The 12,622-nt window shown below is 39.5% G+C and overlaps 2 protein-coding genes across 2 annotated transcripts; both read left to right on the top strand.

Annotated features, from left to right (window-relative positions):
* The first annotated feature begins 2,098 nt into the window (after positions 1 to 2,098).
* LOC117030886 (olfactory receptor 51G1) lies at positions 2,099 to 3,157 on the top strand. Its single transcript, XM_033121128.1, has one exon. It carries the CDS (start codon positions 2,161 to 2,163, stop codon positions 3,124 to 3,126), a length of 966 nt encoding a protein of 321 aa, XP_032977019.1. The 5' UTR covers positions 2,099 to 2,160; the 3' UTR covers positions 3,127 to 3,157.
* Positions 3,158 to 8,133: 4,976 nt separating this feature from the next.
* Positions 8,134 to 9,085, top strand: LOC117029735 (olfactory receptor 51G2). Its single transcript, XM_033118929.1, is given in 2 exon segments — positions 8,134 to 8,643; positions 8,645 to 9,085. Coding segments are annotated over 2 exon segments (951 nt in total).
* Positions 9,086 to 12,622: the final 3,537 nt, after the last annotated feature.

A 12,622-nucleotide genomic window follows, 5' to 3' on the forward strand; every position in this document is an offset into this window, starting at 1 on the left:
GAGATTTATGAAATAGGGGCCAAGGGTCTCCCAGCCTCAAAGGACTGAGAGCCCCGAATCGGGCTGCCTTGTGGCTTTTATTGATGTACACACGAGGAAGTAACATTGTTTTCTCCACGGTCTGTGAATTTCATACATCATACTAGGAAACTGATTCAAACCAATTGTCCTTGCCTGCAAGCAGCAGAACCATAAGTCTCAGGATGTATGTACCTCCCAAAGGGACAAATCCTTTATGCTGAAGCTTACTGATATGAATAGATGGAGTACTGATGTTATCACATCATTGAATCTCTTCCCAAGCAGGTTGTGGGAAGGAATATAGCCACAGAGTCAGAAGCTCTCCTTAGCCGGGGAAGGTGGGGGTCTATTGATAATCCCATGGGTTCTCCTGATGGTCCCCACGTGGCTGCACCTGGCTTAGGTTGCTCCCCCCGCCCCATGGGGAATCTTACCGGTCATTGGCTAACCAGCCATCCTTTGGGGCCAAACAGGGAGACATGAGGTGTAAGCACAAAGGTGAAGCAAAGTTCCTGAAAGGATTAGTCTCACAGACTCTCCTTTCTTTAGGGGTAGGTACGAGGGGACAGATGGGTAGGCTGCTGCGTGACAATAGTCCTGTAGACACTCTCCCCAGGAATTCCTTTTTAGCTTACATTGAGAATACTCCAAACTAAACTCACTCCCCAAAACATGGTTCCTCTCTATTATTATCCGTCTTGGTTCATCTGTTATGCATCTAATAGAGGGCTATCCACAGATGTGCCAAGGTACAAAAATTACAGTTTGGGGTTTTTTTCCCCATTGATTTATTTTTTCAATTGCCTGATTTTTGTAAGCACTAAAGTGCTATGTAGTAGTAGTAGGAGGAGGAGGAAATATATTAGACAATAATATAGGTCAGGGTTTGAATTCCATCCTCAGTACTTGCTTCTATAACCATACCCAGGTCACTTCACCTCTTTGTGCCACCATTTTCTCACCTGTAATATGCTCTTTAGAATAGAACTTACCTCATACTAGTGTTGTGAGAGTTGAATGGCATAATATACATTAGACACTTAGGAAAGTGACAGAAACATTTCATATTAAAGAAATATTAGCTTTTAAGCTTTTTAATGCATGTGATAAACAATATACTAGTGACACCATATTTATTAATACATATAGACCTATTATACTGTGGCTTACAATAAATATAATTGAACAAAAGTTCCAAAGGCAGAGGTAAAGGAGGGCCCCGGTGAGTTATTATAGGGACAGACCTATACCTGTATGTCATATCGATCCAAGCCCCAGAGGTATAGCTCACTTTGAGAGCCTTAAGATTTCATTCATTATAAGCTGATCATTAGAGGTGTTTCATGGCCATTTCAGGTTTCTTTTTGTTATTTCTGTTTCAGATCTTGTGCACACCTCCTCTGCATCCCCATGACTACATCCAGCTCCAGCTTACCTGTCCTGATGTTGGAAACACACATCTCTCTTGATATCTATCAGAACTAAGCCCAAAAGCACCTTTTCCTATAATTATTTGTTTTCTGAAGACCCTGATTCTTCTCAGACATTTTGGTTTCAGACTTCAAATTTGCATACCACCATTTGCGTCCTTAGCCACCAAGGCTTGTATATAGATTCAGGAAAGGCATCACGCTGGCCACAAGTTATAAGGTCAAGGAGTTCAACAAGCATTTACTCAACGTTTCCTCTGTATTCCTGTGAAGACTAGGCATGGTGGAATGAAGCACAATCCCAAGCTAAATTATAAATACATGATATACACCAGATAGAAGTAGACGATTATGAAAAATGGTGTATGGTACCAATTTCCCTTATATTCACAGATTCTGAATGCTTTACTGATTGAATTGGAGATTTTTTTAGGGAGGAACACGTGAAAATGGTGCCATCTGAGGTGACCTCACTGAACCACTGAGAGTCCAACATTGGTGGACATACCACTATAAGGCTAAATCACATGACATCCATGGGCTAGAGAAATCCTTTATAAAAGTCCCCTTCCTAGGCCCTCACATTTCATTTTCAGACACTTCCTGACTCTCTGGTCCTACAACACTTAAGTAAGTGATAATTCAGTCGTGTCACTCTCTAGGAGCCCCATTCTATATTCCAGGTTGATGAGTCCAAGATTATAAAACCATGACAATCCTTTATAATAGCAGCCTCCAAAAAGACACTTTCTTCCTGACAGGCTTCCAAGGTCTGGAAGCTCTCCATGGCTGGATCTCTATTCCCTTCTGCTCCATTTATTTGACAGTTATTGTAGGAAACCTTATCATCCTCCACGTGATCCGTACTGATGCCACCCTCCATGAACCCATGTACTATTTCTTGGCCATGCTGGCCCTCACAGACTTGGGCCTTTGCCTTTCTACAATGCCCACTGTGCTGGGCATCTTCTGGTTTGATGCTAGAGAGATTGGCATTCCCGCCTGCTTCACTCAGCTCTTCTTCATCCACACCTTATCTCTTGTGGAGTCTTCAGTTCTATTGTCCATGTCCATTGACCGTTATGTGGCCATCTGCAACCCCTTGCATTACTCCACAATCTTAACACCGGCGCGTATCGCCAAGATGGGGCTGAGCTCCGTGCTTAGAAGTGCCCTGCTTATCCTCCCCCTGCCGTTCCTCCTGAAGCGCTTCCAGTACTGCCGCTCCCACGTGCTGGCCCATGCCTACTGTCTGCACCTAGAGATCATGAAGCTGGCCTGTTCTAGTATCATTGTCAATCATGTCTATGGGCTCTTTGTTGTGGCCTGCACCGTGGGTGTAGACTCATTGTTTATCTTCCTCTCCTATGCCCTTATCCTCCGCACCGTACTAAGCATTGCCTCCCGCCAGGAGCGACTTCGAGCCCTCAACACCTGCGCCTCCCACATATGCGCTGTGCTGCTCTTCTACATTCCCATGATTGGCCTGTCTCTTGTGCACCGCTTTGGTGAACATCTGCCCCACATGGTACACCTCCTCATGTCTTATGTGTATCTGCTGGTACCACCTCTCATGAACCCCATTGTCTACAGCATGAAGACCAAGCAAATCCGTCAACGCATAGCTAAGAAGTTTGAGTTCATAAAATCACTTCAGTGTTTTCAGAATGGTTAGGTTAGGGTGAAAGAAGAAGTTTGGGGCATAAACCCCATCAATGTTTTTGGAAACATTGATGGAAAAATAACAAACTCCCAATCATTAACAAAAAGGGAATTAATTATGCTACATAATGCATGTGTGACCTTGGGAAAAGTACCCACTTCTCTGTTTATTGGTTTCCTTAATACCTGTTTATTGGTTTCCTTAATACTCTGTTTATTGGTTTCCTTAATAAGAATGAGTATAGAAATATTATAACATCTTCCTTGTAAGGATATTGTGAAGATTAAATGAGATAATTCATGTTAATCTCTAACACAGTGCCTGACACATCAATTCTCAATAAATATTCAGACAATTTTTTGCTTAGACTTTCTGACCTCTAAGTTTCCCCACATATATTAACATTTGGGATGACTGAGACATGTATTATTGCAGCAGTAAAAACACAGAGACAAAAAGATGTAAAATAGCATGGAATGTTTGTGGGAACTATACATTGCAGGCACTATGTAAATATAGATGGGCAACCATTTTACTCACAGTATAACTAAGATGTGCATGGGGAAAAATGTTACTTATTTTCTTTCTAAATCATCTGTCTCATAAACAGCTACCAAATAATTATCCTGGGAAATTACAATAACAACAATAAAAAACAATACTGAAATTTTTTTAAAAACCACCCTCATTTTAGCATCAGTTTCTCTCAGTCCAAGCCAATAATATTTCCTTTAGGTCATTTCCAGTTTCTCCTAGTTCGGTCTCTCCTCAAGGTACCATCTTTGTGTATGAGACCTTTCCTTACTTCTCTCTCTGCCTCTTCTCTCTCAACCTTGTTTCTTTTCACCACTCTTTTCTGGCTAGAAGATGTGGGCTTTTGTTTTCTCTCTCCCCATATCACATCTTGTTTTTCCCTTACAAAAGTTTCATAGCTAAGATTTAAAACAGATAGGATTATCTTTCCTATAATATGATCAAACTTTATGCCCTTCTAATCAATGTTGAAAGATTAATTCAATCTCTCTCTCTCTCTCTCTCTCTCTCTCTCTCTCTCTACTTATCTCTATCTCTATCTCTCTCCCTTTCTGTCCATAATATCTTAGATTCAAATGTATTTTCTGCCAAATCACATCTAATACTATCTCTCTCTTTCCAGTGCTTGGACTCAGATACTGTAAATAAATATTACTTGTGAGTGGGGGGAATATGACTGGTATCTTTTAAGAAGAGGAAGAGACACCAATGAAACTCATGTACAGAGGAAAGGCCGTGTAAGGACACAGCAGGGTAAAAGGGATCAAATATATGGTGATAGAAGGAGAACTGACTCTGGTGGTGAACACACAATGTGATATATAGATGATGTATTACAGAATTGTACACCTGAAACCTATGTAACTTTACTAACAATTGTCACCCCAATAAACTTTAATTAAAAAAAAAAAGGAACACAGCAAGAAAGTGTCCACCTACAAGCCAAGGAGAGAGGCCTCACAAGAAACTAAACCTGACACCAGGATCTTGGACTTTGTTAACTTCTAGAACTGTGGGAAAATAAATTTCTTTTGTTAAAGCCACCCAGTCTGTAGTTACTGCAGCCTTGGAAATCTAACATAAGAGGTAACTGTGTTTTCGAATGAATTCCAGGCTAAAAGTGAAGATGCATTGTTAATTATAGAGGGAATAAAAATTCTGGAATCAGAGTTGAAAACAAATCATAAAAACAAAGATATATGAAAATTGCTAAACCTTTGAGGTTGTCCCAAATGTCAGTTTTTGATTGTGCAAGGCCGAGACCCAGAGATCTGCATATTAGCAAGCATCCCAGCTGGTTCTGATCCTGATTATCTGGGAGCTATGATTTGAAAAATACGGCTTCATAACACTCAAATGCATGTACATGCTCAGCCAGAGATTACTGGAATGTGGCCACAAAAGGAAGCTCACTGTATTCCAAAGGGACCAGTCAAGCCAATGAATTGGAATAATCTCTTATGGTTGGATTGGGGAATCTGGGCCATTCCTTACTATTTATACCTTTATATTCCCAATAAAGATCCAATAATCTAGACACTAATTACCTGGGTAATGAAAACACTGAAATGGCCCTTCATTCCTCTCTCTAAAATGTCTTCTCCATCAGGTTTCAGAGCCCAAAAGTCAATGATTAATTCTTCATATCCCGTATTAACATATAAAACTGCTTTTCGGATTTAACTCCCCTTTGCAGGGGTTCATATTGCCTGCAAGGTATACAAATAGATTAGTTTTTCCAGTTAGTCCCTTGAAGTCTAAAAACAAAGGGTTAAGTTCTGAGTAATCAGGTACAGAAAGAGGAGATGGAGTGCTTGAGTGTAGGCAGAGGTCAGGAGCATATAGGTTTACCTGGGGCAAGAATAAGCATAAACACTATCGCAATATTTCCAAGAATGTGGCCTGACTTCTTGCTTCCTCTTTGGTTATAGGAAAAACATTAATTCAAAAGCCCTTTTAAATTTTGCATATGGTTATATATACCCAACATGCATATTGTCACATCCAGTGTGCATAAACTATACAGTTATGATACATCATACATAAAACACTATCAACAGCACCCACTCTGCTTTCCTGAAGTTGTGAAGGTTGATCCTTCACCAGTAGTTACAAGTATATGGCATCCTCTGAGCTCCCATCGAGACATTTCACAAGACCACTCTCTTCTACTCCCTTCTCCCTATTCCCATGGTCTAAGATAATGAGCTTAAGGGAGATCATCAGAATAGGGAATTGATTAACGATCCTTAGAAGGTTCTCAATGGAGACGCTAGGCAGTTGCATAAAAGTCAGGGAGTGAAGCATTCACCCTCCCGTCTCTCCAGAGCCTCTAGTTTTAGTCTTCCTTCTTTCCTGATATAAGGCCTGGAGCCTCTGGACCTAACCTTGGTGTGTGAGGAGTCAGTATAATATGCAGGTGTTTGGTACTGAGCTGTGGAACCAAGAAGAGCTCCCAGAAGGCTCAGTCTGAGCTTTGCAGAGGGAAAGGAGAGAAAGGATTTTGGAGGTACAAGAAAGGCTATAGAGAGTCCCTGCCCATGGTGGTGATGGCTGCAGTCAGATCTTGCTGACTTCATGGATGCCAGGTCTGGTTTTAGCACTAGCTCAGAAAGGAGACAACAGCTTCAGACATCTGTTTACTGTTTGGATTTGCTAACCTAAATGTTTCCAAATTTTCAGAATGTGCCTTCGAGCTCTAGAGATTTAAGTTTGAATTCCAGCTCTGCCACTGATTGGCTGTATGACTTTAGTCACATCATCACATTCTCTAAGCTTCTCTCTTCTCACTTGTAAATTGAGCTAATATTAACTTGCAAGTCTTTTCTAAGGTCTCACGCTATTTCTCTTGCAATGTTTTTGGTACAGTGTCTGACAAATAGTGGATGTTCATCACGTATTATAGTTCTTTCTTACCACCCTACTTTATTTTCGTGTCAAAAATATTTTCTGCCTTATGTTTTATGACTTATATTGTTAACTACCATATAATTTGCCTGCCCATACTAAGCCCTTGATTTTATGCTGGCTGTTGCTGCTAGTTGACAATGAGTTATCATTAATGTAGGAAGAAAGTATAATGGTTGTTTAGAGCCTGGAGTCTAGAGAAAAATCAGATCTCAGTTCAAATCCTGTTTAGCCATTTACTATGTCTTTGACCTTAGAAATGTTAATTTTCTCTAAGTTTCTGTTTCCTCATCTATATCATACTATTAATAAAAGTCTATTCACAGAATTATTTTAAAGAGCTAAAATGCGGACCAAGTTAGTAATAGCTAACTAAATAAAATTTAACTTTTATTCAGCCATTTAAAAAAAAAATGCTGAGCACATACTGTATACCAGGGCACATTCTAAGCCCTTTTACAGGAGTAAACAAAGCAAAGCCTTGCCCACTCTGAGCTAACATTCTTGTGAGATTATTAATTGGGAGTGGGAAAGATCACTATTCTGGAAATCAGGAGTCTTAAATTGGCATGTGGCCTTTGCCCAGTGACTGCACCCTCCTGAGTCTTCCTTTCTTCATTTGTTAAAAAGAAAAAAGAAAACAGAACCCTACCAGCATTATTGCCTTTTGTTCTATGGACTCTCACGGACTCTGCTTTATGATTGGGGTTGTGGCCATGGGTGATGTTGCTTCAGTCTTTCCTCCCACCTACGCTCACAGCAGTTGATTCCTAGTTGATTCCAGTTGATTCTAAAGAATGAAAGTCACTGACTGATGTGAGGATCAGCGCTGTGCTTTCTTACTCCAGCCATCAAGAATAACTTTACAGATAGCCATTCATGCACTCTCTAGTTCTTTATGGAATTCTGTGAGCTGAGTAGTAGCATTTATGAGCTATCTGGATCAAGTTAGGCTTCTACAGTGAGAAGACCAGAGAAAAAGGTGAGTGAAGAATTTTTCTGTCTATATGTGACTGATGAAGTTAAGCAAAAATGAAAGAAAAAAAGAAAGAGAGAGAGACAGAGAGAGAGAGAGACAGAGAGAGAGAGAGACAGAGACAGACAGAGAGAAAGAAAGAGAGAACAGAAAGGAAGAGAGAACAGGAAGGAAGGAGAAAAAGGAAGAGCAAAAGAAGTAAGATAAGGGAAGAGAAAGGAAGAGAAGTTGAAAGAAAGGTTGGAATGTCAGTGAGAGTCCTGGCAGAAAAGAGGTATATGAGGAGTATTTAATTAAAAGTCTTCTCATAAGGGGTAGGCAAAATTAAGTATAACTAACAGGAACAGTGAATAGGCTCAAACCTCTTAACCTGAAGGAGCAAGGAGAAAAAATTTCAAAGAAGAAAATTATCTAAACAAATGTTGATAGGGACCCAGGGTCCAGAAGGAAATGACCTCTGGAGGAGCTGCAGAATTCTAGATCTACTTTATAATAATCTTTTTTTTTTTTTTTCAATTTCTCCTCAGGTGCAGCCACTAGCTGTTTCTCAATTCATTTCAGGAATTGTGAGGAAATCCAACTCCCTCTTCCTTCCATACACAATGACATTGGGATTCTTGGAAAACAGCAGCAGTATTTCCTCCACCTTCCTGTTGAGTGGCATTCCTGGGCTGGAGCACATGCACATCTGGATCTCCATCCCACTGTGCTTCATATACCTGGTTTCCATCCTGGGTAACTGTACAATTCTTTTTATCATTAAAACAGAGCCTTCACTCCATGAGCCTATGTACCTCTTCCTGTCCATGCTGGCCCTGACTGACCTGGGTTTGTCTCTATGCACACTCCCTACAGTGCTAGGCATCTTTTGGATTGGGGCACGAGATATTGGTCATGATGCTTGTTTTGTTCAGCTCTTTTTCATTCATTGCTTGTCCTTCCTGGAGTCCTCTGTGCTACTATCTATGGCCTTTGACCGCTTTGTAGCCATTTGTCACCCCTTGCACTATGCTTCCATTCTCACCAACACAGCCATTGGCAGAATTGGCCTGGCTTCCCTAGGCCGAAGTGCAGCACTCATTTTCCCATTGCCTTTTATGCTCAAGAGATTCCCCCTATTGTGGCTCCCGGGTCCTCTCACATTCCTATTGTCTCCACCAAGAAGTGATGAAATTGGCCTGTGCAGACATTAAAGCCAACAGCATCTATGGCATGTTTGTCATTGTTTCCACAGTGGGTATAGACTCACTGCTTATTCTCTTCTCCTATGTTCTGATCCTGCGTACTGTGTTATCCATTGCATCCAAGGCTGAGAGACTCAAAGCTCTTAACACCTGTGTTTCCCACATCTGTGCTGTGCTTCTCTTCTACACTCCTATGATTGGCTTGTCTGTCATCCACCGCTTTGGAAAACAGACACCTCATCTGGTACAAGTTATCATGGGCTTTGTGTATCTTCTATTCCCTCCCCTGATGAATCCCATCGTCTACAGTGTGAAGACCAAACAGATCCGGGACCGTGTGACCCATGCCTTTGTTACTAGCTGTGTCTAGTCTTGGAGGCACTATTTCCTTGAATGTACCCTTACTTACTCCTCTATCTTTTATAATACCTAATGTACATGAAATGGAGGAGACTGTTACTTATTTTCTCAACAAATAGATACAGGAATGAACAAGAAGTCATCGCTCTCACAGAATTCTCACTTTGTTTGGGGAAAAACACAATGTAGTGGGATGTGGCAGATTGTATTTTCCAAAAATGACCACAGAAATATTTATAATCCAACATTCTCTTCCAGAAACTTGTCACGCCTTCATCAAGAGATGGAGTCTATTTCTCCAACTCTTGTAACTGGGTAGGACATGCCTCAATGAATTGAATGTTGTGGAAGTGACCTGTAAAACTTCTGCGGCTAGGTCATAAAAAGTGATACGTTTTTTGTTTTCTCTGGATAGATATAGATACAGATATCCATCTATATCTCTATCTTACTTAACGCTTGCTTTTCAAACCCAGGCACCATACTGAAAGGAATCCCAGACCACATGGAGATCCCACATGAAGGTATTCCAGCCAATAGATGCAACTAAGGTCTTAGCCGTAGCTAATTATTAACTAATAGTGAGTGAACAAATCCTGAAATTATTTCAAACCTTGTTTTTCCCATCTTTCCAGTTAGTATCCAGTGAAATAGAAAATCAATCCTACTCTGAATATAGCCCAAATTGCAGATTCGTAAGCTAAATAAATGTGTTTTTTTAAGACACTGAATTTTGGGATGGTTTATTACACAGCCACATGTCAATTGTGTTGCTCAAGGTAAGAAGTTGATATAGAAACCAAAAGAGAGATATTTTTCTCCAGCTGGGGAAAGAGAGTGTCAAGAAAGGTTTTACTGACATGACACAGTGCCAGCCTAAGGAACATATAAAAGTTAAGTAATCAAAGTAGAAAATTATGGCCCACTCTGAAGGAACGGCATGTGCAAAGATGAGGCAGAGGTGAGAGAAAGAAAATATATTCAGGGAAATATCTGAAGTTTCTTCTGTAGTCATTGTTGTTCCCTAGCATGTCAGGAAAGAGTAGAGAACATGGAGTGTGAGTGTGGAGGGGTGTAAATTAAAAGAGGTTGAGCCACTGACCACATTAGAAAGGTGAAGAGCCAATGAACAAAAGAGATAATTTGTATCTCAGCATTGCCCCAGATTAAAATATATGCATATATCTTTTGAGTAATACATGTCAATAAAGTATTTGTCATTTTGACTCAAGGTATCCGTGAGAAAAGCAGGACTGGATAATATGCTGCCAAGGAGAGCTTTGAACATCTAAGAGAAATATAAGGATGTTATTTTCCTGCACTGTTTTAGTGCAGGATCAAAAAGGCAATGACAGAGGGCCAAATACAAAATCCTCTACTATGAGGTTTACATGGAGCCGGTTCTCACTTGAGGTTGGTCTCATCCAAGGCAATCTAGCACTTGACATTTAACTCTTCACTGGTCATGTTCCCACCCCCCCACCAATGCCTCATCCTGTCTGGCATGAGAAAGCTGTTTCTGCAATGATGGATATATGTAAACCTGGAGTGTCATCATTTGGAAGACCCAAGATTATTTTTGCATAACAAATAGAATAAAATAGAATGTGCGTATAATTGTCATGGGTGGTTTATGTCCTATGTGTCTGTATGCACACAAAACTTCAGAACAAACATAAGCCACTGCAAATTCCGAAGTATGCTTACAACTCCACAGCTGGAATCTATATCTATGCTGTGTACTTCCAATTTTAGCCCTCATATAGGAGTCATGTTCTCATATCTTATATTGTGATACACTGGAAAGTGTACTACACTTAGAGTCAGGTTTGGAAAGTTTTACTTTCTGACTCTGTGACTTAGGACAATTATTTTACTTATATGAGCTCAATTTTCTATTAAAATAAACCTAACAGAAGGCCCTCTACATAATTTAAATATATGATATATATGAAAGTTTCAAAGAAAATTCTTAGCATGTTTTCAGCCCACAATAAATTTTAGTTATTTTCATTCCTAAAATAAAACTTAATAACACAGGGTAAAACATATCATGGAGAATGTGTGATAAATAAAAGAGGGAGCTCTGCAACAGCTTTGAGGGGAAGGAGACCTGTGGATGATTTCACAGACACCAATAATAAGCACATGCGTTATTTCATCCACTTATTTCTTCTCATAACACATATAGTACTTTCTTTGTGCCAGGTGTTGTTCTATACGAGGAATAGGCCCTACCCGTTTTCTCCTAGGTAGATAGTATAGATTTGGTGGTGAGAACCTCTAGACACAGAGAAAAATAAATGCAGAGACCCTCAAACAAAGCTATTAGACACTTCAACTCGATAGAATTAATCTGAATTATTATTTTCTACCTCAAGCGAGTGGCACTATCATCCATCTGGTTATTAATTTCAGACTCTTTTCTCTTCATCACCTGCCTTGTTCACCTAGATTAAAGCTTTCTGCCTGTTCCTTTTAGTTCTCTCTTACTCTTCTACTACTATTTTTAAATGCAAATCTGCTTTGTCATTCTCCCTACAACCTCAATTACGTTCTACTGTTATTGGAAAAAGTTAATCCTATTTTATAGAGACTATAGGGTTTAGCCTTTGTTTATTTACCAGACACTGTTGCATTATATTTTCATCCTTTTGTATTCCAATGAACAATTTGGCGGATGGATGAATGAAGAACATAGCAAATTTAAAGAATTGAGATAAATCCCAGATAGTAGTAGCAGAAAGAATAAAAAGTGTGGCAGAAGTCTAGACTATGAGTGAAGCAAAATGCTGATAAGGTATACAGGCCAAGTCAAAGAATAGAAACTGTACTTTCAGGATAATGGGAAGTCAATGAATTATTAAGCCAGGAAAGTAACATAACCACATTTGCATTTTAAGGTGTTCACTCTGTCTATAATATAAAGAATGAATTAGGGAAGTGAGTGGAAAGAATTGATAAGAAAAAGCAAGTAAGAACCTATAACAGCAATCAAGACAAGAAATTGTCATGACAAGTACCATGGTAGAATCAATAACAACAACAACAACAACAAAATGTGAGCAGTATCATGAGATATTTAGAAGAAAACATGTTCATGACTTGGCTATTTATTGGATGTGTGGATTGAAAAACAGGAAAGAATAAATGAAGATTATTCCTGGGTTTCTCTTATGAAGAATTAAGTTTATGAGAGTTCTACTTAACGAGATAAAGAATACTATATAAAGAACAGTCTTAAAGGAAGAAATTAATTAATTGCAGTTTGAAGATGCTGAGCTCCAAATGCCTAGGTAACATTGAGAATACAGACTGGTTAAGAACTCAGCCTCTACAATAGTATCAATTAATAGGATCTCATAGGATCCAGATTCCATCACTTACTAGCTGTGTGCCCCAGAAAATTTTTTTAACTTTTGCAAACCCCTCCTTCTTCCTCTGTCAAGTGGGCATCAGTAATAATACCTCCCTAATAGGTTAATATGAGGAATAAAAGTGTTAATGCACCATGTATTATATAAAGCATTTGGCACAATATATGGTA

This window comes from Rhinolophus ferrumequinum, chromosome 11 (genome assembly GCF_004115265.2).
Source record: "Rhinolophus ferrumequinum isolate MPI-CBG mRhiFer1 chromosome 11, mRhiFer1_v1.p, whole genome shotgun sequence".
Lineage (NCBI taxonomy): Eukaryota > Metazoa > Chordata > Mammalia > Chiroptera > Rhinolophidae > Rhinolophus > Rhinolophus ferrumequinum.